The sequence below is a fragment of the Parasteatoda tepidariorum genome, chromosome 4 (genome assembly GCF_982258835.1).
Source record: "Parasteatoda tepidariorum strain Cologne lab strain chromosome 4, Ptep-v5.0, whole genome shotgun sequence".
NCBI lineage: Eukaryota > Metazoa > Arthropoda > Arachnida > Araneae > Theridiidae > Parasteatoda > Parasteatoda tepidariorum.
Window position 1 is genome coordinate 13,094,539 of NC_141758.1, and position 25,828 is coordinate 13,120,366.

The 25,828-nt window shown below is 31.5% G+C and overlaps 1 protein-coding gene across 1 annotated transcript in view; it reads left to right on the top strand.

The window, feature by feature from the left end:
- LOC107444210 (proton-coupled amino acid transporter 1) overlaps positions 1–23,401 on the top strand; it is an 89,977-nt gene extending 66,576 nt beyond the window's left edge. Inside the window, exons 6-11 of the mRNA XM_087160687.1 lie at positions 5,181–5,265; positions 15,389–15,667; positions 16,971–17,146; positions 17,960–18,147; positions 20,283–20,411; positions 22,758–23,401. Coding sequence (XP_087016813.1) covers positions 5,181–5,265; positions 15,389–15,667; positions 16,971–17,146; positions 17,960–18,147; positions 20,283–20,411; positions 22,758–22,885 — 985 coding nt within the window. The 3' untranslated portion in view covers positions 22,886–23,401. The remainder of the gene's footprint in view (positions 1–5,180; positions 5,266–15,388; positions 15,668–16,970; positions 17,147–17,959; positions 18,148–20,282; positions 20,412–22,757) is intronic.
- Positions 23,402–25,828: the final 2,427 nt, after the last annotated feature.

The following is a 25,828-nucleotide window of genomic DNA, read 5'->3' on the forward strand; positions in this document are numbered from 1 at the left end:
AATATTATAATTTTCCAATAGAAACAATAAGTAATTTGTTTGACACACAGATTAAAGATGGCACTATCACATTAAATTATGAATTTGAAGCGTAAGTAAAATAAATATTTTTACTTGTAACTAAAATACATAACATATACCTTTCTTATCTAAGTTTTAAAATTTGAAGTTTCACTTAATTATTCTAATGCACCAAGTTTTGAAAAAAAAGATCAGGAAAAAAAATCATCACCATTCATGGAATATCTGAGTTTTAAAACCTATTAAAATTATTTCACCAGCAGCAAAAAAGAGCCATAATTACTTTTATGCATTATCCGCCGACGATTTTCGCCAATTTAAAAAAATAATTTTGTCTGTCGTTCAAATTTAAATATTTTCTCATTTTTTGTATGAATAAGTTATATTTGTATTTTCTTTATGATCAATTACTATGAAAAATAAATTTGAAAGTTACCAAATAACTTAACGAAATAATGGCGAATAAGTATCTTTTTTTGGCAGAATTTCCGCAATAGCACTGATACTAAAATGGCTGGCTGTTTCCTATTGTCAACAGCTGAACCGTGTCATGTTAGAAACTAAAAAAATAATCACAAAAATTGGTTAACTTAAAGCCTACAAGGAGGAAACAGCTATTTTTTATTTTTAAATTAATTGCCAGTACAAAAACCGTGCACTTTCGCTTGGTTATTGGCCAATTTCACTGACTTACTGAAATAGATACTGAAATTATATATTTCATATTATATGAATGAAAATCATAAATACCGAAATGAGACTATTCTCATCTTTTGTTTGAAAGATGAAAGTAATAGGCTATGTGCTAAATGAAAAAAAAAATATTGCAAGAAATAAGACAAGAATAAAAAAGATTAAGCATGAATGCTACTTTAAATTTGCATAAAAAATTTCGAACCAAAATATTTACTTCAAAAATTGAGAAATTTGTGTAATGATTTCATTTCTTTTTACTATCATAAGAAAATAGCCTATTTGCAGAAAATTCGGGGAGAGTTTCATCAGGATACAAGCTTGAAGAAATTAAGGTTTAAGATTAAGGTCATACAGTTGTTTAATGATGAGTATTATAAAAGTAGTTTAAATGTATGCAAATAAAATTAAGCATATAGTAGAAAGGAATTGCGTTAAAAATATTGAATTCTGAGTTCATTTATCCTTTTATCTATTTTTTTTGTTGTTGTTTTCTTTTGGGAATTTTGAATTTCCTTTGAGGATATATTTTTTTATTGGAAGGAATAGCTTTCCATTCTTCAGAAGTGGGCAATTCTGAATTGTTAAACGCTTGCATTAGAGCACGAATATTTTTTAAACCATCTTCAATTTGCTGTAAATTTTCAAATGACTGAATGGATTGGGCATCTCTAGATATATCCTTGCAATATTGTTCTATAGCTAATTTTTTCTCATTCATGTCTTTCCGAGGTTTTTTATTCATCTGCTTTAAAATAATGTTCTTTTCAGTATTCTTAGAAATTTCGTCATCGTCAATAACCAGCATATTCTCCTCGGATGTACTAGGGCAAATATCCTCTTCGACTTTTTTACACACGTTTTTAAATTTTTGGCATACAAAGTGAATATGCTTGCAGATTACGTATCTTATACTAAAGTCTACACAGCTGCACGACATGGTGTGAATGCATATATTGCAATCTATGCATGCAGTAGTGCAACTACAGCTACTGCTCTCTTTTTCGACTTCATATGTAAAAATTTTTCCATCTTCCTCTTTTGATACGATATACTGTCCCTCATTCATCTGCATAGCTGAATACATACTGGCATCCATTTTAGTGCTTTCCAAATGGCGTTTCATTATAAGTTTGACGCGATTCGTCAGCTTACCGCGTTCAATGGCGATAACCCTATTGATAAGTTTTTTTGCCATTGCTTTCATTACTGTCTGTAAGGATTTGTCCAGTCTTTTCATAACTACACCGCCAGATTTCTCATATTTGATTTGGCGGTGCCACCGTTCTAACTTCATATTCGTATTTATTTTTAAACCCTTTCTGAAGCAATATGCCCATTTTTCTGCTCTGGACATGTAATACTCCTGAAAATAGCTGAGAAAAGATTCTTCCTCTTTGTATTGTACAAAGAAGTTTTCAGCTAGCTTTGAAAAAGTAATTTCATCCAATTCATGTATTATCAGCTTCATGTCTTTTTTCATGTTTTCTCGAACCACTTCATTCTTTACTTTGGAGTTGAGGTTTTTATTTAAACTTTTCATAACATGCCAGGAACATAGCAAATGACGCGGTTCGTTTTTAAAAGATTTCACCCAGGCATTCAAAAATGTTGTTGTGTCATCGGTCATCATGACACGGGTTACAAAACTTGACAATCTTTGTTTAATAGCATCAAAAAATGGTTCTAAACTCTCAGAAGCAATTCTCTTAGAGAAGAAAATTGCTACTGGCAAACCCTCGTGGTTTTCATCATGGACTAAAATTGTAGTTAGGTGAAACCCATACTGGTTAGTGCCATGGGTGTCATCTAACATGATGCACTCTTTTCCATAAAAATCCATTAACTCAATTTGAGATTCAGTGGCTATTCCTAGCAAAAATTCTTCTTCTTCAATTCCTGGATATTGATTTAGTTTTTCACCGATCGGCTTGTATATTAGAACAGGATTACTTTCTTCCTGCATCATTTTCTTCACAGTTATATCAACTGCCATAGCATCATCGTTATGCAATATTATTGCTAACATTAAAACCTTGAGCAACATTGTAAATATCCTGACGTGTAGTAAGTCCTAATCGCTTCGTTGGCGAGAACTTGGCTTGAATTTTGTCCATCACAACACTTATTGGTATCCCAACACCAAGCATATTAGCCAACGTTGCACGGTCTTCTTTTTGCAAGGGAAGTTTTCCTACTTCGCATTTATGACCTGCATGAGTTGATTGATATTGCACAGTAATTTGAGTATCTTCGTGAACAGTTTCTTTAGTAGCAGTGATCATTGCTGGACAAGTGATGCTAGTTTTTATAGATCCTGTATATTTCGAACGTCTTTTCCTTTCTATTTCACAAGGTTTGTAAATACCACTTCTGTGACATCTGTAATACCGAGTTTCTGAATTTTCCTTTAGTAATGAGTTTTTTAAGATAAAAGAAGAGACAGTTTGCTACTCGATGTCACTTTTCTACTGTTCAAAATCAGATTGACAAAAAAATACCTTATCATGAAAAGTTAATTTAATTTCAGGATGTTCCGTTTTTATATGATTATGGAGATCTATAATTGTTCAGGTTTTTAAACTGCATAGACCGCAAACTTGGTTGCAAGTTGCATTGTTTATAGAGTGAACATTTCTTTCATGCCGGCGTAGATTACTGTTTTTGGAAAAAGTTTGAACACAATGTGCACAGGAAAATTTATTCACTTTTTGCGAGTTCATGTTGTCAATATTATTTTCGGAAGGCAATATTTTATCCTTATCCATGTGATCATTAACCAAGTTCTGTTCCGAGTCGTCAACATTATTTTCCAAAATCAATACTTTATCCTTATCCATGTGATCATTAACCAAGTTCTGTTCCGAGTCGTCAACATTATTTTCCAAAATCAATACTTTATCCGTATCCATAAATTCATTACCTAAGTTCTGTTCCGTGTCGTCAACATAGTTTTCCGAAGGTGGCCCTAAAAAGAGCCTTTTTGTTTTAAAATCATTGGACATAGCACAATGTTAGCAATCAAACCAACGCGTTATGTATAAACTTGATAGCCAAGGATGAGAACATGAGAGTCAGGGTTGCCAGACTTTGAAATTAAAAAGTACTACAACTTTATCTGAAAAAATACCATAAAATACTACATATTTTTGAACGCCATCTGCTGCAGTAATTTGGAAGTATAAATAATATTAAAAGGATAAAATGCTATTAAATGGATAATAATACTATTAGAAAGATAAAATAAAAGGATATATTACTAAGAATAAAATAATTTTAAAATAGAAAAACAATTATATTTTCCCTTTTGTGCACTTTAACTTCAGGTGAACGCGTAGTAACAAAGATTCAAATCAACAATTTTGTCTAAAAAGAATTGTGTGTATCATAAATGTCTCTTGTGCATTGTAAATGATTTATAACAAATTTATAGAAAATCAAACATTAAAAAAAAATCCCATTTTCATAACATATTCTACATAGGAAGAAAAAGCGTAAAGTCTGTTTTGGTTGCACAAAAAGCAAGTTATATTACATTATAATCTACAAACTAGGAATAAATCAACTTTTATTTCTTACAATCATCACTAGATAAAGTGACTAGTACAAAACGAACGGTTAGTGGTACAGCTTGATCGCCAGGCTTGAATAATTTGCATTTAGTTTGTGGCTTCCATATCTAACATGGTCACTGTAAAAATCGAGATGTATCCAGTAGTCTTATTTCAAAAATCGCTTTTTACTTCAAAAAACTAGAGTGGCACTTCTCTTTGATATAAAAATTAATTAAAAAAAAAACATTTGTACAACACTTTTTAAAAAAAATACTATATAGAAATGTTATTTTATATTTTATTATTAAAATTATTTATCTTTAATTTTTAGTGAAACAATACTTACCATACGTATTATTGAAAATACTACTTATGGCAACCCTGGTGAGAGTAAATCCGGCGCATGCGCAGCAATTTCTACTTTTCCCACCTTTGAAATAAATGGAATGATCCAGTTTCAATCAGAGTCAATGTGGGAATCAAGGGCTAGTTGACTGGGCTGGGTAGTCTGCATGGTGGAGTAGATGTCACCCATTATGGATTGTAATATCTATATAAAAATGTTTGTTAATAATAGTGGTATTTTAAAGAAAAAATTTCCTATTATATAATAATAATTTCATCTCATAGAATAACTTCATTTCATTTCGGCGGATCTAAATTTTTTGCATGTGTAAAGAAAACCTCTTATTCGAATTGTACCAACAGTTTTGCCATGAAAAATCTTTGAAACTTACGATAAATTTTTTTTATATTTAGTTAGTATAAGAAAGTTTCCATTATTTTAACCAACCCCTGTATATAATTTGCTATGATCTGCTGAATTATTGTATGCAGAATTATATGATTTTGTAACTTTTAAATATTTTCATTTATAAATATTATCCTTACTCATTGGCATTATTTTTGCAGACACTCTGTAGACATTATGTTAATACTTACGCAGTTTGGATTCTGTTGTGTATATTTTCTTTTTGTTGCTAACAGTCTCTATGAGGTAAGCCTTTTCATTATATACCAAATTTATATATAGTTTCACTACAATACCATTTATTCATTACGATTGAAATTAGTAATTATCTCTACCAAATTTATCTCTTAAATATAAACTTATTCAGTACATTTCATTAAGTATGTATAAAATCAAGTATGTTGCCAAGATTATTTAACACTAGGTTTACGAACGTTTCTTATACACCTATCTCTACGAACACACGTCAATTTGACGCAAGAACGATTACATATAACAGCACTTAAAGAGATGCCCACTTGGTCCGGACAGCAAATGTATATTTTTAAGTGGTAGTTTATCAATTTTGATTCTTGGTTTAATAAATTCAATTTAGTAGATTTTTATCCACCACCATTTCTAAATGATTCGTAGGCCTATACAATTCACCACTTTATATTTGCAAAATTTACTTATTCAATGCCAATAGTCTCAGTAGCCAGTTAGCCCATCCAACGCCTTCTACAACTGAAAACCTCCACGCAGTTTTTTGTAGAAGTACGATCAGACCACTATGAAAGTGCACCATTTTACGAAAGAGTCACTTAATAGAAAATCTAGTAAATATAAGAAAGTGGTATCAAATGTATGTCTAAAAATTTGTTTAAATTATGAATATGATTGGTTTATTTTATTTACTTGTCTACCACTACAGATTTATTTCTCAAATATATATGCGAAATTTCTCTCAGTCATTTTTTACAATAAAATTTGAGTTCATGCGCACAACTGGCTCACTTTTTAAATAGTCTGCGATGACTACCTATAAGAAACCGTGTGGATGCTTTCTAATGAAGAAGTCGGGTGACGGCTGCAGCAGGCAGGTACTTCAACAAACCTCCTACCAAGTCAAATTTGCAAAATTTGTTTAGTAGTTATTTACCGTTTTTTTTATATCTATTTTGGCGTGTCAGGAGCTGTTGGCATCTCTGCACTTAGAAAGCAATGTAGTTACATACTATAAGGAAGAAAAAAAACCAAAAATGTTCAACATACCAATACCAATAGTTAAAAAAGCAAATTATCTTGGCCTTATAATCAATAGCAAACTCACCTGGAATGATCACATCAAAAGCACAATAGATAAAGCAAATGCAGCAATAATAGCCATACAACCATTAATATATAATCAGAATATGTCATTTAAACTAAAGAAGCTACTATATACAGCAATGATCCGCCCAATACTTACCTATGCCTCACCTGCCTGGACAACGATACCTCAACATCTACTGAAGAAATTAAACCAATGCCAAAACAAGATCCTTAGAAAAATAACCTGTGCAAGATGGTTCATCCGGAATACCAATATACATGCAGACCTCAAAATACCAACTCTATCACAGCATATATACAAGCTAAACGCAGATTTTTTCGATAAAGCCATAGAATGTAAAACAGCAAATTTTAATGAAATCTTTAAATTTGAAAATTATATCAAAGATAAAAACTACAGACCAATAGCTGCACATTTCACCTCCGACGCCTCATATCATAACTATCAAAACAAATAATTTTATCAACCTTTCTGAAAATAACGTTTACTCATGCTGATACAATTCTGAACAACTCCAAAATCAAACAAACACAGTTTAGAGCAAGCTGCTCAATTTATTTTTGATTCCTTTTTAGTTATTCAAGCAAAGAGCTTGAAACATTCATAAAAGCAACTCCATTGCCTGCTTACCTCATTGCTCAACCAAAACTGTTCTAAAATTCCAGATGAATGGGATAGATGAATGGGTGCCCAATAGAATCAAAACACTAGGACTAGGAAGGAAAAAAAAAGATAATATGAGATATATTCTAGTATTTTATTTTTCAATACTCGAACTAAGCAACTGAAACCTTCAAAATCTGGCATCAATTGACATTCTGCGTTTGCTCTTTCTATTATTGCTCATCGGCAACAGTTCTTTATCACTTGTTTCATTTGAGATAACGGATCGAAGTATTGTAGGTACATTCCTATTTATTATTGATGTGATGTTTGCATGTTTACTCAAAATTTTGTCTAAATTACGATCTCGTTAAATGGACTCATATATCCGTAGAGATATGTATACCACAAAAAGAATTTCACTATTTCAACGTTTTTGAAGAAAAATTACTTCAATGTACCTCGATCAATGGATAAAAGACATTACAAGAGATAAAAAAAAATTCAAACGTTTTTTGTAATTTTCTTACAAAACTTGAAATGCGTCAAAATGACGAGTCCCGTAAACCTAGTGTTAAGATCAGTTCTGAAGTCTAATTCCGAACCTGTTATAAATTGAACCTGTTGTAAATCATTTATTATAAAATATGTTATTTTTTTTTTTAAGTAGTATGCATTTCCAGGTTTGCCATGGGTGACTAAAATATTAAAAAGTGATGCCGATTAAAATTTAGAATTTCAATAAAAGAGATTAAAATTTTCAAATTTTATAGCATATTTTTCTAGATTACCAGAAATACCAACTTGCTCAGCTTTGTAAAAAAATATTTTCCAGTAATATCAAAATTAAAGTTATTTTTAGTTATAATTCTTTCATTTTCTTTGTAATTTGACGGATTGAAAATATAAAATATCATAAGAAATGCAACATTATTACTGTTGTCTCCTGGTGACACTTTAAAAGAGTGTGTGTAATTTTCCTAATTCTATATGGTTTACTCTTCAATTCTCTACCAATTTATTAGAATTTTGCAGAATGCGGAGTAGTTTCTATTTCTAGTTTACCACTGAAAGTGGATTCCTAGAATGATTTTCCTTAAACTTTCAACAAAAACAATTTGAAATGTAACTCATAGTGTTATTAAATAAATAAATAAAATTTCTACCACTTTTTAAAATTTAGTAGCCTGTGACATCGCTGCATATCTTTTGTAAGGAACACGACTTCAGCGTGATAAATGGTACCTAAATATTAATAATATTTGTTTCTTACGGAAAAAAGTCATATTGATTATTTTGCTCATTACAAACTAACGTAATTTATCGCCTCGTAAACGTATGATCCCCTTCTTCCTACCACTTTCTACGTAGCAGAGAAGTGGGAACTCTTAGTAGTCACACAAATTAAATTTAAAATTTTTTTGGATAGAAATATATTTATAAATTGCATAAAAACTGCATCTTGTAGAGTGAAACCGATTGCGAAATTGCAATAAGCGACGAAAAAATATCCAAAATTCCTTTCAAAAATCTAATGCATTAGAAAATAAAAAGAAATTGTAATTCATTATAGCATGAATAAATGCACATCTGAAAATTTGACGTGTTTCTTCGCGAACAGAACTTTCAGACAGACCTAATTATCTATATTTGTGTTTATAATTGAACCGCTTTTTAATTGTTGAGAAGCCTGTTCAAGAACTGAAGAAATTTTCAGATCTAAAAGATGAATACTTATCAACCAATCTTCTGAACTTTCAAAACTACCATTTTATTGCAAATTACTGTCACATCTTTAAAAAAATAAACTTTTCAATTCTACGAAATAGATTGTATTCAGAAATATTTTCCTTTTTTATTATTTTCAGTATCTACCAGCAAAATGTATTGCTATCAGATACCTATATTAGATTTTACTATAGCAAAGAATTAATAATATGTATTAATCTTCAAAATTAAAATTTATATTAAATATATATTATTTTTTAAAACGGTAGTTTATAAAATTTGAACCACCTCATTTCTATCTCAACATTTGTCACGTAAAAAGAAGCAGTAATTTTTTATTTGTTTAAAATTACATTTCCTAAAATGATTTAATAATTCACATGGCTTAAAATTCAAAATTTTTTGAAACGTTTTCACAAAAATAATAATAAATGATAAATAATTATTTAAAGCTACTTATTGCATAGAATAATCTTTGGGTAAACGAACTTTATAACTGTGTATAAAAGACCTTGAAAATTCATCTAGATATTGCTTAACCCGCAAAAATTAAAATTAAGAGAACTAAACTTTTGATCGCTCTCCTGACCATACTATTGGAACCATTTCTACAGAATTCGAATTTGATGGAAAAGAAGCTTAATAAAAATCTGCGGTTATGTGACTGATTACAAGATAAAAGCCACAGTTCCCCCAATTACCTTATAACAGTTCGAGGTCATTAAAGTGGTTATTAACACTAGGTTTACGGACGTTTGTTATATACCATCTCTATTGCGCTATCTCTATTGCTGTTTCAATGTTTTATCACTTTACATGATTTTTGCTGCACTGCCCCCGCCATGATCATGGGCTGTTGCCATGTCTGATATGTATTTTATGTATGTTCTGTTTTCTGGTTTTTTTTATGATTTTGATAAACGTTTACCCGTATGCCCTAAATAAGGGCGGGTCTGGGAAAAATTTATAAAAGATATAATTATCTCTACGAACAAGCGTCAATTTGACGCATGAACGAATACATATAACAGCACTCACAGAGATGCCAACTTGTAACAGCAAATATATATTTTAAAGTGGTAGTTTATCAATTGTGATTCTTCGTTGAATAAATTCAATTTAGTAGATTTTTATCCACCACTATTTCTAAATAATTGGTAGGCTTATAAGATTCACCACTTTATAAACGCAAAATTATTTATTAGTTACTTACCGTTTTCTTAATTATTTTGGCGTTCCCGGTAATAGTTAGCATCTCTACACTAAGAAAGCATTGTAATTTTGTACAGTAAGAAAAAAAATATATTTATGAAATATTCTAGCATTTTATTTTTCAATACTCGAACTAAGCAACTGGAACCTTCAAAATCTGACATCAATTAACATTCTGCATTTGTTCTTTCTATTATTGCTTACCAGCAACAGATGTTTATCGCTTGTTTCATTTGAGATAACGATAACGGATCGAAGTATTGTCGTTACATTTCTATTTATTAGTGATGTGATGTTTGCATGTTTACTCAAAATTTTGTCTAAATTACGATAGCGTCAAATTGACGCACATCCGTAGAGATAGGTATACCACAAAGAGAATTTCAATATTTCAACGTTTTTGAAGAAAATAGACTTCAATATATATTTATCTCCATCAATGGATAAAAGTTATTACAAGATATAAAATAAAAATGCAAACGGGCTTTGTAATTTTCCTTATAAAATTTGAAATGCGTCAAAATGACGCGTCCCGTAAACCTAGTGTTAAGCAGATGTATGTGCAATTTTGTATAAGCTTAAGTGTGTAATAGTTCATTGCAATGAACCTAAAAAAACTTCTGGTTATTTGAAAATACTACCAAATTTTCCTGTTAGTGTGGAGTATTGTAAAAAAATTGATCCATTTATTCTCCAAATGGATTACAACAGCCATGATTATAAAACTAAAGGACGTGATAATCAGCCTATGTGTTATAATTAATTGCAGGCCAATCTAAACATTTTTTTGGAGAAAAGAAAGTAATATTTAGGTAGTATTGTAATATTTAGGTAGAGACATACAAGATGCAGATTTCCCTACTTTTTCATTAACATGCTCTCTCATCACCTCTGCCAACGCTTCCTACAACTGAAAGCCCCCACGCGGTTTTTTACAGGCAGTCTGACCAATCCACTATGTAGGTAAACCAGTTTATGAAAGAGCCCTTTAATAGAAAATCTAGTAAAAAAAGAAAGTGGTAGCAAATATATGTCTAAAAATTTGCTTAATTTACGAATATGATCAGTTTGTCTTATTTACTTGTCTACCACTACAGATTCAATTCTCAAATACATATGTTAGACTCTTCTCAGCCACTTTTAAAATAGAATTTGGTTTCATGCACTCAAACTGTTCACTTTTTAAATAGTCTGCGCAGACTACTTATAAAAAACCGTGTGGAGGCTTTCTGATGTAAGAGGTGATGCCTCGGCTCAATCCAACGTTTAAGATTATGGATTCACCGCTTGTATGCCTTTTTCTTATCCATAGCTTTCTTAGGGCGCGGCATGCCTTTTTTTTTATCAGTATATAGAGAAGGCTGTTAAGCGTTATTGTACGGTGCTGCAAACAGTAATTCCGCAGAAGTGGCATGGCTTTACTAGAATTGATTTCCAAACTAGGTAGTGTATCATTTGAGTATCTCTCAATCGAACACAGATTATATCATTCTCCGTGACCATCAGTGAGACAGGGATAGCCTGGCTGGTCGGGTGTTGGGCCATGTCCGAGGTGTCACAAATTCGATTCCAGCCGGCCGAAGACTACCGGTGTACAAAATGGTGACTGATGCACGCTAAATTTGACGGGGTCATAAATTCCTCCAGGTTCCCAAAACAAATCGAAACCTCTGGGGGTAGTGGAGAGGAGATTGATCGTGTTCTGGCTCTGGTCAAAATTACGATCTGCGGATGGATGGAGTGTGAATGTGAGCTCTCAATGAAACGGGATGTAATGTATGCATATTTTTTCCTAAGGGATGTTTTCTAGTCCGTTGCCAGTAGCCCATTACGCAGCTCCAGAGCGACGTAAATAAAAGTACCGTAAACATAAGATTTTTTTTAAAAATTCCAGTAATTATTTTCTTAAAATATAAAATTATATAATAATATACACTTTTAAAATTTGCATATTATTGCGCAGTGCTGATTATTATCGATTAATTGACTATTTACTTTTTTTTATCTCTTACTAAAAGCCAAAATTCAGCTAATAGAATAGATGAATTGTAAAACAAATGCAGGGTTTCCACGGTGACTATTAATGAAAAAAAGTGCTGCTCTATAAAATTCAAAACTAATAAAGTTTTGAATTTTTTAGGTCAGCCCACACACACTTGCTAATTTTAATTTCTTTTAATAAAAAAGAAATTAAAATTTAAAAAAATTTTACTGCATATATTTTTCAGTTCAGTATTGCAAATTAAAGTTTTTATTTGGAATAAGAATAATTTGCAATGTAAGAATAATTTTAAATGTGTTATAGATACAGTTGAATAATTAAAGATATAATAAATATATAAAAATGAATTGAGTTTCAACTATATTTTTTTTAATTTTTAGCAGCAAGCAATTGTATTATTATATATAAAACTAGCTGTACCCTGCGTGCGTTGCAACGCTTTCAGTTTGAATTTAAATTTTGTATTTAAGTGTGTAAATGAGATTTGTGATTATGATTTGAATAGAGAATTTTATTTAATGGTGAAAAAACCAGTGATAGTCTCAACAGTTAATTCTCTAGGATATCGTTAGTGCATTTTCAAACAGACATGTATGGTGATGCACACCGACCATGAAACATATTTTGGATGATGATCTGAAATAATTCTGGATCAATGGCGTCATGAATATTTCTGCTGATATGAGCTGACCAATTTGTCCTGGTGTGAGTTTTTCAATAAGCCAAATCATGTGGCAATTCTCTTTTTCTGCCGTTCAATAGAATGCATCAAACACCGTGTCTCTCCATAAACATGACTTTTCGCAATAAAACCAAGTTTAGAGCTTAATATTTGTTTTAACTCACGTGTGATAATGCATCATGAAGATCCGATGATGTTTGCCTAAGTTACTAAAGCTCTTTAATTTTAGCTCAAGCAGGATTGCATGTGAATGTAATAAATAACTCTAGCTGTCCATATGCGCACCGATACTTGTAGCAGCACCGAATGAAGTCATTTGAAAACACGGATGTACTGACCTATATTCGCCAAGAAAAGTTTCTATTGATTTGCTTGACCCGATAACAACGTTGATAATGGCTCGGCTGGCGACGTTAAATCTGGTAGTTACACTTTGCCTCCAGAACAGCAAATTCCAGCTGTTTCATTCTTAAATTTGAGAGCACTACAAAACATACATAATTGATCCATTTTTCCGATGATGACGCTTGGGTGAAAGACTATAGTTGGTTGTCGGATCATAGTGAAATGCACTGAGATTCAAATCAGAGTATTGGCAGCGTCTGAATAGCGAAGTGCGTTCTTGATTGATTTTTATTCTTGCATCCCGTTGCTCTGATGTTTCCGACGAACGGGCTTGATAAGTGCGTAGTTGATTTGTTAACAGTCTTCTTTCCCGTTGCTCTGATGTTTCCAAGGAACAGGCTTGAGTAGTGCGTAGTTGATTTGTTAACAGTCTTCTTTCCTGTTTCTCAGACGTTTCTAAGGAACGGGCTAAAGCATTGTGTTCTCGATTAGTTTCAAGTCTTTCTTCCCGTTGCTCCGATTTTTCTGAAACACGGTTAGTTCTCTTCTTGCGTGCTTGAGATGTTGATCGACTAAGAGCGATTCGTTTAGGCGGCATATTTTTGCAAATATTCTCTTTCAAACAAAAAGAAATGTAGAAGTTGACAGTGGTCGCAAATTTGCTAATTCGAAAATTCACGTATTTATTTTAAATAATAAAAAAGCAATAAAAATGAAATAAATTAAATAAGAAATATAATAATGATAAAATTTAAAACAAAAATCTATTTTTGGTAAAAATATACTTGTGGGTGCCCCTTGACGAAATTGGTAACTTATGTTTATCACCATTCCTGTTTGCGCGGAACACCGCGGTAACAGGAATGGCTGCCAAAGCATAATGATATTTTAATAATACATTGGAAAATTTCAGCAAAACATCGGCCAAATTGCAATGAACCCAATGTAAGCAAAATTAATAAACCCAATAAAATGCATTTTGAATCGAAATAAAAATTAATGGAGTAAGCACAGAAAGAAAAGGAAAAAAAAAACATCTCACTTATTCATTAAGCTTGAATTTCCTCAGCTTTAGGAGCACAGAATTCTCTAATAGCAGTTAGATACTGTCTAAATTTATCATGAATAGAATCTGTGTTCCTCCATCGCCACATAAATTCGGCGAAATACGAATTAAAAATGGCGTCTGTGGTATCGGAATGGCGGTGACATTTTTTTCTAAAGTCCTTTTTTTATGACTGCCCACATACCTTCGATCCTATTGATCAGAAGCAAAAGTAACCTAACCAGCCGGTATCCAACATAGAAGTAACGGACTTCTGAAATTACATATACCGTTGAACATTTAAAAATAACGCTGAAATTTAAACGAATCAGAATCACGATTGGGATTCAACATCGGCCAGCTTGGAGATCAACCGCTATCACAACTTGGTGAGAATCAAGGGGCACCCTCAAATATAGTCTACTCCTATTTTTTAAATGAAATAATTAAAATGAATGTGAATTCGCAAACTTTGTAATAATAAACAATCTAATAGTTTTCAAATGACAACTGTCAGCAATGAAAAATTGCATACTAAATTGAGCTAAAATTGCATACTAAATATAAATAATTATTAAAAGCGTGCAAGATGAATAAAATTTGCTTTTGCCTTGATTTTTATTAAACAGTTTTCACAATACTAAATCCGTGATACGACCAATAATTACGAAACTTATTCTCGTTGATTTTACGTGCTTGTGCTCACCTGAAATAAAGAACCGAATAATGATTAAATATTAAAGTATATGTAATTTACTTTTCTAAAAGAATAGAGCTATAAGATAGAAAATATCACTGTTGTTATCTTCAAGATATTTGAAAACTGATTCGTGTACAGCAAAATTTAAAACAATGGCTAACTTTTAACCAATCAGAAAATTCCATTTCAATTTTCGCTGATACCGCTGGAACGGTTTGTGGCAGAATGTTCTATTGTGAATCTGAACCATTCTCGAATCCTTCTGAAGGTACACAGAAAATTTCATTTAAATCAGTCCAGCCGTTTAGGAGGAGTTCAGTGACATACACACGAACAGACGAAATATATATATATAAAGATTATATTAAAATTTTCCACTATTTTCCAACATATCCATGCATTATAGAGCTGCTAATAAGGAATTCAAATGCATCGTGATGAATCAATCGTTTACATTAATTATATGTCGTTTGTGGCAGCATTAGAACAAATAACAGTTGGCATCCCTGCTAATGCATGATTTATGATAAAGTTATCATATATGAATTAAACTGGATGTCTCAGATTGATCATTATTTTCAGCAGCACAAGAAATACAAAGAAATGAAATCAGAAAAAATAATGAAACGAAGTGTTAAATTGTAATTTCGCAATTTCTAAAAATAAATTTTACAAATTTTATTTCTTATTCGGTTTTTAAAATCATTTTCTTTAAATTATTTTTTATTACTTTTCAGGTTTCTGAAAATCTTTTCGGCTCTTCTCCGTTTTCCCTTCATGAGTTCATGGCCATCATATTTCCATTTTTGATTCTATTCAACTTCATCAGAAGCCTTAAGAGATTGTCCATCACTACAAGTATTGCCAATTTCCTCTTAGTTGTCAGTTTTGTGATGGTGTTTTACTTCCTTGTACAGGGGAGGCACAGTTCCAATCTCTACCCATATACAGCACCTGTCAAAAATTGGCCTTTGTTCTTTGGAACTGTAACCTTTGCTTTTGAAGGCATTGGAGTGGTAAGATTGAAATAGTTTCTAATATAGTTATTTCTAAACTACAATTTCGAACTCAAAGTACTAAAGGCAGATCTAGAAACGTCTGAAATAATATAACTGGAGCAGAAAGACTTACTTGACCCGGAAAAATCATCTTTAACTTCAAAAATTACTAAGGTACAAAAAACTATAAAAGTCCAAGGTTTGTTCGAATCCCAGTGGTGGCTGGTTGATACAAATTCCGCTCCCGGCTAGCAGCAACCACAGTGCTGACGTAAAATATCCTCAGTCGTAGACAGATCATGGGTTGAAAATCCCCCTTTGCCCTCGGGTTAGCATGGGAGGATTTAGTGGTTTTCTCTCCATTTTACGTTACGGATAGTTTCCTTAAAATGTCCTCCACGAAGGCTAGTTTGTCCCAATGCCTAATCAAGGAACTCCCTTGTCTTTTGGGTTGAATTCAAAACGGTGCAACGCAGTTGAACATTGATAGTTGTAAGCTCAGAATTAGGTCGACTGCTCAAAGCTGGTTATAAAAATGTGCATATTTTTGACACATTTTGAGTGCTCAGAAATAGGCGCCCCTTCTCAGGCGCGAAAAAAAAAGAAGAGAGAGAGCTTGTGCAAAAAAAGTTTTTCAAAAGCGACTTTACCAAATATGGAGATGGTTTTGAAATTCCCTTCTGTAGGACTTGGTCAGTTTTCCTGCTAAGCGAGATTTTCAGACAGATATAAATCGTGGATTTGGTTGAAATTGCAATTGATACTTGCTTTCAAAATATGGTAAAAGGAAAAATGTAAGAAAGGTACAGGCTTTGCTACTGAATGACTCAGTTAAAAATTTGAATAGAAAAAAATGGTATGAGGCGAATTGTACAAAAATGAATGAAATTCATCAAACATAAATTTATCTACTTAGGTATGTAACATAACTTTATAACTAGCATAAGTATCGATAGTTGATAAACCTAAATTATCTACTATCGTATGTTTATGTGGAAAAAGTACATTAATTAAATTGACTAAAGCAGCTCCCAATAACTACTTTAACAATAAATAGAAGAACTTAAAAAAATAAAAAATAAAATTACAGAAAGTTCTATTTGCATAAAAACATCTCGGAAGCCATTCATTAAATTTACTTTAAGTTTTTTGCTTCAGCACACCCAATGGAAAGACAATAGTTTCTCAATATTTTTTCTCTAAATTTATTATGAGAAACTTACGTTGTTTTTTCAACCCATTTTTCTCGAAATTTATAGTGAAACACAATAATGTTGTTATTTCAGTAGACATTACGATAAAAAGCTTCAATTTGTTTTAGGTTCTTCCTCTTCAGAATGCTATGAAAACACCAGAAGATTTCGGGGGTTTTACTGGTGTCCTCACCACAGGAATGATCATTGTGATTTGCCTGGACATAGCTGTCGGTTTTTATGGTTACCTAAAATATGGGAATAATGTCAAACCAAGTATAACATTCAGTCTTCCTAAACATCCGTAAGTATTCGAGTTCTTTTCCTCAGTTTTTATTAAATTGGAAAGCAACGCTATGTTATTGTACTTATAGTTATCATGCGTATTATATACCTGCAAAATTATGTTAAATCTTTTGCTTTAATATCTTAATCTGAGTATCAACTTTTGATTTTAAGTAGTTTAAATCACCGTATAATAAAGAATTTTAAAACGTGAATAATAATCTTGAAAATTATGGCTAGCATAAATGTAAGAGGAACGAAATTTTATAAAAATTCAGTACAAAATCTCACCAAATAAAATCACCTTCTCCGGTAACGAAAAAATTCATCAAGTGGCGCTAAGAAAGCATTCCGAGGAGAGGTAACCATTTATCGGTTACAGTTAAACAAAGCTTCACACTAAAAAAATCAATCGGTCAAATTAAATGTTGAAATGCCACCGCGGGTAAGAAAAGCGAAACAAAAATAAACTTGCTCGTTCGAAAAATTTTCATTGCGAACTACAAACTACAAAACTGAGTTAAAGTAGCTAAGATAAAAACGATTCGGCGCTGGTGTGATGCAGTAATATTAGAGTTATTTGTAGAATGATATTGGCATGATTTGTTTAATCTGTACAATTATATTGATATAATTTTTCCTTTGTATAATTATAATGACCTAATTTATTATTTGTACAATTATATAGACATAATTTGTTATTTGACAATTATATTTAAACAATTTGTTATTTGTAAATTTATACTGAAATATTTTGCTACTTATACAGCTATATTGATATTATTTATTATTCGTGCAATTTTATTGATAACAATGCACACTATTTTATTAGGCTGAGTGAAACAATTCGTCTCACATTTGCCCTTGCTATCTTCCTGTCACATCCTCTTCAGTTTTATGTGGCTTTATCAATTATATGGTCTTATTTGAAAGAAAAGTTTCAGCTAGAGAAGAAATTTTCACCGAAAATTCAAACAGTTTTCGAACTTTTGCTTCGTACTTTTTTAGTCTTTGTCACGTGTAAGTATAATTTGCTTAAATCTTTAGAAGTCTTTATACCTTATATCTATAATTGCCATTATTTGCTCACTTTTCATTATTTGTTCACCCATTTACAACTATATTTTGTGATAATTGAGTCCGCTGATGGTACGTTTGAAATAAAGAGATATAGTTTTTCTCCTTCTTGCGTAAACACTGGGGAACAAATATTTTGTTGCATTTACGTAAATAATTGATCTTACCTAATTCAGATGTGAGGATATCAAATCTGACATTAGTTTTATTCCAAATACTGCAGATTTTTGTTTTTAAAAAAATGATATTTTTAGTTTAATTTAATTTTTGTCTGAATGCACAATTTATAAAGAACGGATAGGTTGATATACTTAGGCTGATATACATATACATGATCTATACACTTGTGTGCTCTTTTAAAAATACACTCATGTCCATAAATTAAGGAAAAATCAGAATAACACGGAAATTGATTTTTAAAGTAAAAATTTCCCCTGTAGGATTATGACTCACATCTTAAATCCCTGGATTATGACTCACATCAAAAATGATATAGTATAATACATGAAATCACCAGATGACGTCGCTAGTACGTCACAAAGACGAGAGTTTTTGTTGTTGTACATCCCCGAGATCAGTAGGGCTAAATCAGGTCCATGATTTTGCGCACCCTAAGAATATCCAATAACATCACAGGATTATCCCTCAAATCTTATCTGGTAATCCCAAGGCCAGCAAGGTTGTGACTGCGGGATGCTTGTTTATTGTAGCACATCGTGCATCTATCATAGCCCTTCGAACCACCTGAATATTTTAATGATATTAAGTGTCCACTGAGGAATCGAATAAGTGTGGCCTTATCAAATGACGAGCGTGAAAGAGAAGAGTATATGAGTAATGGTGGCTAAGTTAAATATATCACATGCGTTTTGTAGGTAGCTCAAGGCCATTATCAAATAGTTATGAAACAGAGGACGTACGTGAATGATTTTTTATATGGTTAAATTATCGACCGGCTGGAACAAGCGAGCACTCAGTTGGAAGTGTCCGAAAAACTTGAACTTGCACTAAGTGTCATCTCTAGGCTTGGGCAACGATTTCAAAATGGTGGAAATGTCAGTAAATGCTATAGTACCGATCACCTCCGAATTACAATGCTGAATGAAGACCACCGGTTTTGGCAGTAATTGTCAACAGAAGCAAACTGAACACAGCATCTGAACTGTCGCGTAAGCTATCTGCAGCGACGGGTCTGATCAAGGCAAACCGTCTATAGTCGTTCAAAAAATATTGGTTTATATGTCCACAGGCCTGTCAGATGCGATCCTCTCACGGTGGCTCACTGTCGCTAGCGGTTATCTTGGAGAAAAAACATGTAATAATGTGTAACATGTAAAATATGTAACATGACATCGACACAGTGGGCTTGTTTGATATTTTCTGTCGAGTCCAGTTTTAGCTTGTAATCTGATTCACTTCGGACTTTCATATACTGAGCACCGGTACCAGTTCAGAATTGTTTATTGAAATTATTATGAAAGGTTTTTCTGAATTGTGGGATATTTATTGTACGGAATTTTCTGGTTGTCACTATTTAAGTGTTATTTTCAAGATATTGATCGACGCCATTGTATTAGTGCAGGATTGCTCATTTGGGAATAAATTATACTGGACTACAGGACAGATCTGCATATTCAAACCGGAACCATTTAGTGATTTGCATTATACTTGAATGTAGTAGTCCATGCCTGAGTCCACACACACACGCATATATATATATATATATATATATATATATATATATATATATATATATATATATATATATATATATATATTTATATTTATATATATATATATATATATATATATATATATATATATATATATATATATATATATATATATATATTTATATTATATATATATATATATATATATATATATATATATATATATATATATATATATATATATATATATATATATATATATATATATATATATATATATATATATATATTTAACCTTTAATCAATTTTTTTACTTTTCATTTAATATATATATACATTTTAAATAAAAATTTCAGAATTCCTTGTTAATTGAAAAAAAATTCTTTTCTTCTCTGAAATTTGTAGGTGCAATAACGGTTGCAGTTCCTAATTTGGATTTACTGATTTCTTTAGTGGGTGCTTTGGCGAGTAGTTCCCTTGCCCTGATATTTCCACCCATCATCGAACTTGTTATGATATGGAATACTCCCATTAGTAAGTATCCATTTAAAACTTTATTGGAAATCTATTCATTATGTGAATTACTGTCACGTACAATGTCTGGTTTTCCATAAAATGCCTAGTTTCAGAGTGTTAGAAATCAACCCACAAAGTAAGAAAATTATTAAAATTTCACACTATGCTTTCATATTCAATACAATGAGTAGTGAACGCACATAAATATCGTACACCTAATTAAAGAGGACAATTTATTTACAAACATACTATGTACAAAGACTATCTATATATAGGACTATGACTTGTATACTATATATATATATATATATATATATATATATATATATATATATATATATATATATATATATATATATATATATTCAGAGATGCCAACTGCTCCGGACACGCCAAAATAATTAAAAGAACGGTAAATAACTACAAAGTAAATTTTACAAATTGTTGATTAATTCGGCTTGCTTTTTTAAAAGGTATAGCATGACTTTAGATTTAAAAAGTGGTGAATTATATAAGCCTACAAATTATTTAGAAATAGTGGTAGATTAAAAATCTATTAAATTGAATTCATTAAACCAAGAATCACAATTGATAAACTACCACTTTAAAATATATATTTGTTGTCCGGAGCAAGTTTGCATCTCTGTATATTTATATATATATATATATATTGGTATGCATTAACTTGAGAAGGACAATCTGTATTAGTCCTCAATGTAAACAACAATGCAGGCATGGGTGAAAGCCCTTATATAGCAAGACGGAAAAGAGAAATACCTGATACGTAAAACATTTCATCTCAGCATTTTTTTCGAAAAAAAATGAAATATCTGTAACTATCAAGATTTCTTTTATAATTCTGGCATATATATAAAACTGCTTCTTTTCCAAGATAAAGTAGATATTGTTGAAAAATTTAAAAAAAAGAATAAGTAAACTCCTCCCCAAAACTAACTATAACTGAAATGGTTTTACTACCAGCCTTTCCTCTTTTCCGTCTCGCTTTCACCCCTGAATGCAGGAACGCACGAATGTTGCTCTGACGACGACATTAATAGAAATCACGGATGGGGTACTCAATTTTGTGGGTTGCTAAACACTCTTTCTGAGTAGAATCAACTCTTTTGTATGGAAAATAAAAATTGATGTTTTTTTTTTATTGTAAACCCAATTGAAATAACAGTACAGCTCTCACGAGAACATAACTCGAGACTAAAAGTCTGAGGTAGTCTGCTGCTGTAAGAACAAGATTAAAACCACTACTTATAAGGGAGAAAAGAAAAAGAAAATGACATGACTTTTCCATATCAACTAATCAACTTTTCCATATCTTCTATAATATAATAATAGTAATCACATACTATTTACTTACCACTGTTTATTAAACAATATCATAAAACGATACGAAACGATAAATTAAATTTATTAAACACATTTCAACAATAACATGATATGAAGCACAGAAGTAAAATTCATGTCGTGATTTTACTTGATACTCGTAATTATACTTATACTTGATACTTGATTTATACGTGATTCTCCGAAAGAAAGACAGAGGGAACCACTACAGATTGGAGGATTCATCAGGTTATTGATGTGGTTGTTGGTTGGTTGATTGAAACAACTTTTCTGAACTCGTACTGAAATCACCTATTCATTCCATTAAAAATAAATGTTAAAATTTTTTAATCTATATAATAAATTGAACCTATTTACAAATAATTGAACCTATATAAACACTTAAGGCCTGTTTAGACGATCCAAGCTCTTGGACAAAGATTGATTGATATTGATGGAAACTTGTTTTGCTTTGGTCTACTATCGTCCAAGTCTTTGGACGATAGTAGAGCATGTTCTACTTTCCATCCAAGTTTTTACTCCCTTAACCAATCAGCATCTTAGGTTTTGTGACGTCAACAAGCAGGCATCAGATTACGTCATTTTGCTGTGTGTTCTCATATATTTTAGTCCAAATAAATTGATCTGTTACGGTTTATTTGTGTTATTATGAATTTATTTAGTTATTTTACACTGATGTAAGTACGATTTTATAATGTCGAAAATGAACAATACGCATGCGTAAGTTTTTCTTCCAACCAATCGGAGACATTCAAGAACTTGAATAGTGTGGACGAAACATCCAATTTTTTGGACAGAGAAATTCCTCCAATTTCTCGAATTCAAGAACTTAGACCGTGTAAACAGGTCTTTATATATAATAATAACCTAACCTATATATAATATAACCTATACAAAATGATAAGCAATACAAAATAATAAATATAGTAATTAATCTATATGTAATAATTGAACCTAATATATAAATTGAATCTATTCTGAAAAAGTAGTATTTCTATTATGCAGGTCGGAGAAAGCTAATTTTGATTATCATCAAAGATGCTGCCATCATTATATTCGGAATATTCGGATGTTTCATCGGAACATATACAACACTAAAAGAAATTGTTCAGAAAATGAAAAAGCCATCCTGATACTTGGGTATTTTTCGAGCATTTGTAATACCAGGATCTCTTGGACACTCATCTCTAAAGTTCAGGCCTGAAGGAAAAAAGAAAGCAGATACTGGAAGTAAAACCATTTTAATTTTAGCTGGTTTACGGAAGGAGTTAATTATGCTTTTAGTATTAAATTATAAACTCTTTATCACTATTTGCTTTTTTCTCGGTAAGAAACAATCTTATATACAGGTTATGATTGTTAAAATGTTTTTTGATAAACATGGATAATTTACTCCCCTCAAAAGCAAATCTAAATAAAATGGTTTTCCTACCAGTTATTGCTAACTTCTGAGTTGATTTATATGAACTTCAGCCCTGCTATATTACACTTGTAAGCACTGTGATAAAAACATTCTAATTCCGTACGGTCGTTGATTACTAAATTATGATTTATTTTTGTATTTGTCAATTATAGCAAGATAGAGTTAGTCACAAAAATACCTGAATGTTACAAATAATTTAGAAAATAAAGAATTGTAATTCTCGCTAGTTTCATGCATGTTCATTGTCTTGTTGTTTTTCTTTTTTTTTTTTTTTTTGTCAGGGGTTTTTTTAAAACATGTTATTTGGAAAATAAAATGAATTGAGGCTTAGGTTTCATATATTACAGGGTTCCCTTGATCTACAAAAATAAATGAGTTGTAGCTAATATTTTTCAGGACTACTGAAAAATGCTTAAATTTGTCTTTCATTTGTAAACTATTATTATTTTCGCAGTCGTATATATTTCTTTTAACCTTCGGTATACGGGCGTTTCTTATATACCTATCTCTACGAACACGCGTCAATTTGACGCATGAACAAATATATATAACAGCACTTACAGAGATGCCAACCTGCTATGGACAGCAAATATATATTTTAAAATGGTAGTTTATCAATTGTGACGCATGGTTTAATAAATTCAATTTAGTAGATTTTTATCCACCACTATTTCTAAATAATTCGTAGGCTTAAATAATTTACCACTCATAATTTCAAAATTTACTATTTACCGTTTTTTTAAAATTATTTTGGCGTGTCAGGAGCACTTTGCATCTCTGCAGTTAGAAAGTAATGTAATTATGTACAATAAGAAACAAAATGAAAATATGAGATATATTTATGAAATATTCTAGTATTTTATTTTTCAACACTCGAACTAAGCTACTGAAACCTTCAAAATCAGGCATCAATTGACATTCTGCGTTTGTTCTTTCTATTATTGCTTATCGGCAAAAGTTGTTTATCGCTTGTTTCATTTGAGATAACGGATCGAAGTATTGTCGGTACATTCGTTTTTATTATTGATGTGATGTTTGCATATTTACTCAAAATTTTGTCTAAATTACGATTGCGTCAAATTGACGCACATCCGTAGAGATATGTATACCACCAAGAGAATTTCAATATTTCAATGCTTTTGAAGAATATAGACTTTAATATATATTTACCTCAATCAATGGTTAAAAGTCATTCATTACAAGAGAAAAAATAAAAATTCAAACGGTTTTCATAACTTTCCTTACAAAATTCGAAATGCATCAGAATGACGCGTCCCGAGAACCTAGTGTTAAATTTAATATGTATTGATAGCTTAAAACATCAAGATATCTCCAATTTCGTTACCACTTTAAAAAAATTTCCACACAGTCGGAACCCAGTATTAGTATAATATTGGCATTTGTATCAACGAGATTCTTAATCCAGCCAAAGAAAAAAATTAAAAATTGGGAATTAAGAAAAACTGAATCAACACCAAAGTTGAAAGCCTCTTTATGCAAGTAGTATGTTCAGGATACTCAAAGAGGGAACTTGCTTTGACAACTGAACTTTGAATGGAGGGCTTGTAATGACAATAAAAATTAAAGTGGTGAAGAAAAATATCGAAATTTTTCCATTCCTTACCAGACATCTTCGGAGTGCATGTCTGGATGAAACTTGTCAATGTCCAAACATCATTTTCAAATGCATATGAATGCATGAAAATAATCGGCCTAGAAAGGACTTTTTATTTTGTTTTATAACCGTCGTAGAACAGCCGATCTTATTCCTCGGGTTTATAACTACTGTTGTTCAGTTCCGAAGCCTTGGAATTTTGATACCAATCCAGAAGACGAGGGAACTCCTGGATCGAGAATTGGGACAACTTTGCTTTCTTGGCTGACTTTTTGATTGAACTAACCCGCATTTGTGCTGCATGAAGAGGACAACTACTAAAACCTTCCACGGTTAGCCTGGCGGCTAGGGGGCGATCCGTCGACGACTGAAGATATTTTTCTGCGTGAGCTGTGATCATTGCAAGACAGGTGCGGAATTCGTATCTACCATCGTTGTGATTTCTACCCGGTTCAACTTTTTGGAAGCCGAACGTTCTACTCCCTGAGTCACAAAAGCTCACTTACAGATGTTGATCAAAACAATGTTGAAACTTCTGTACTAACTCTAAGTAAACAATTTTTCTTTTATCTGAAAATGTTTTGGAAAACTTTCTAGGGCGATAATGTTTGAACAATATGAAGCTTTTAAAACTTACGTCGTTTTCACCCATCCAAAGTTCGAATGAATCAAGGTTAGGAAACGAAGTTAATAACTTCTTTCTGGCTGTAACACAAGCAATTTTAACACTAGGTTTACGCGACGCGACATTTTGACGCATTTCGAATTTTGTAAGGAAAGTTATGAAAACCGTTTGAATTTTTATTTTGTCTCTTGTAATGACTTTTAACTATTGATAGAAGTAAATATATATTGAAGTATATTTTCTTCAAAAGCATTGAAATATTGAAATTCTCTTTGTGGTATACCTATCTCTACGGATGTGCGTCCATTTGACGCGATCGTAATTTAGACAAAATTTTGAGTAAACATGCAAACATCACATCAATAATAAATAGGAATGTACCGACAATACTTCGATCAGTTATCTGATATTGT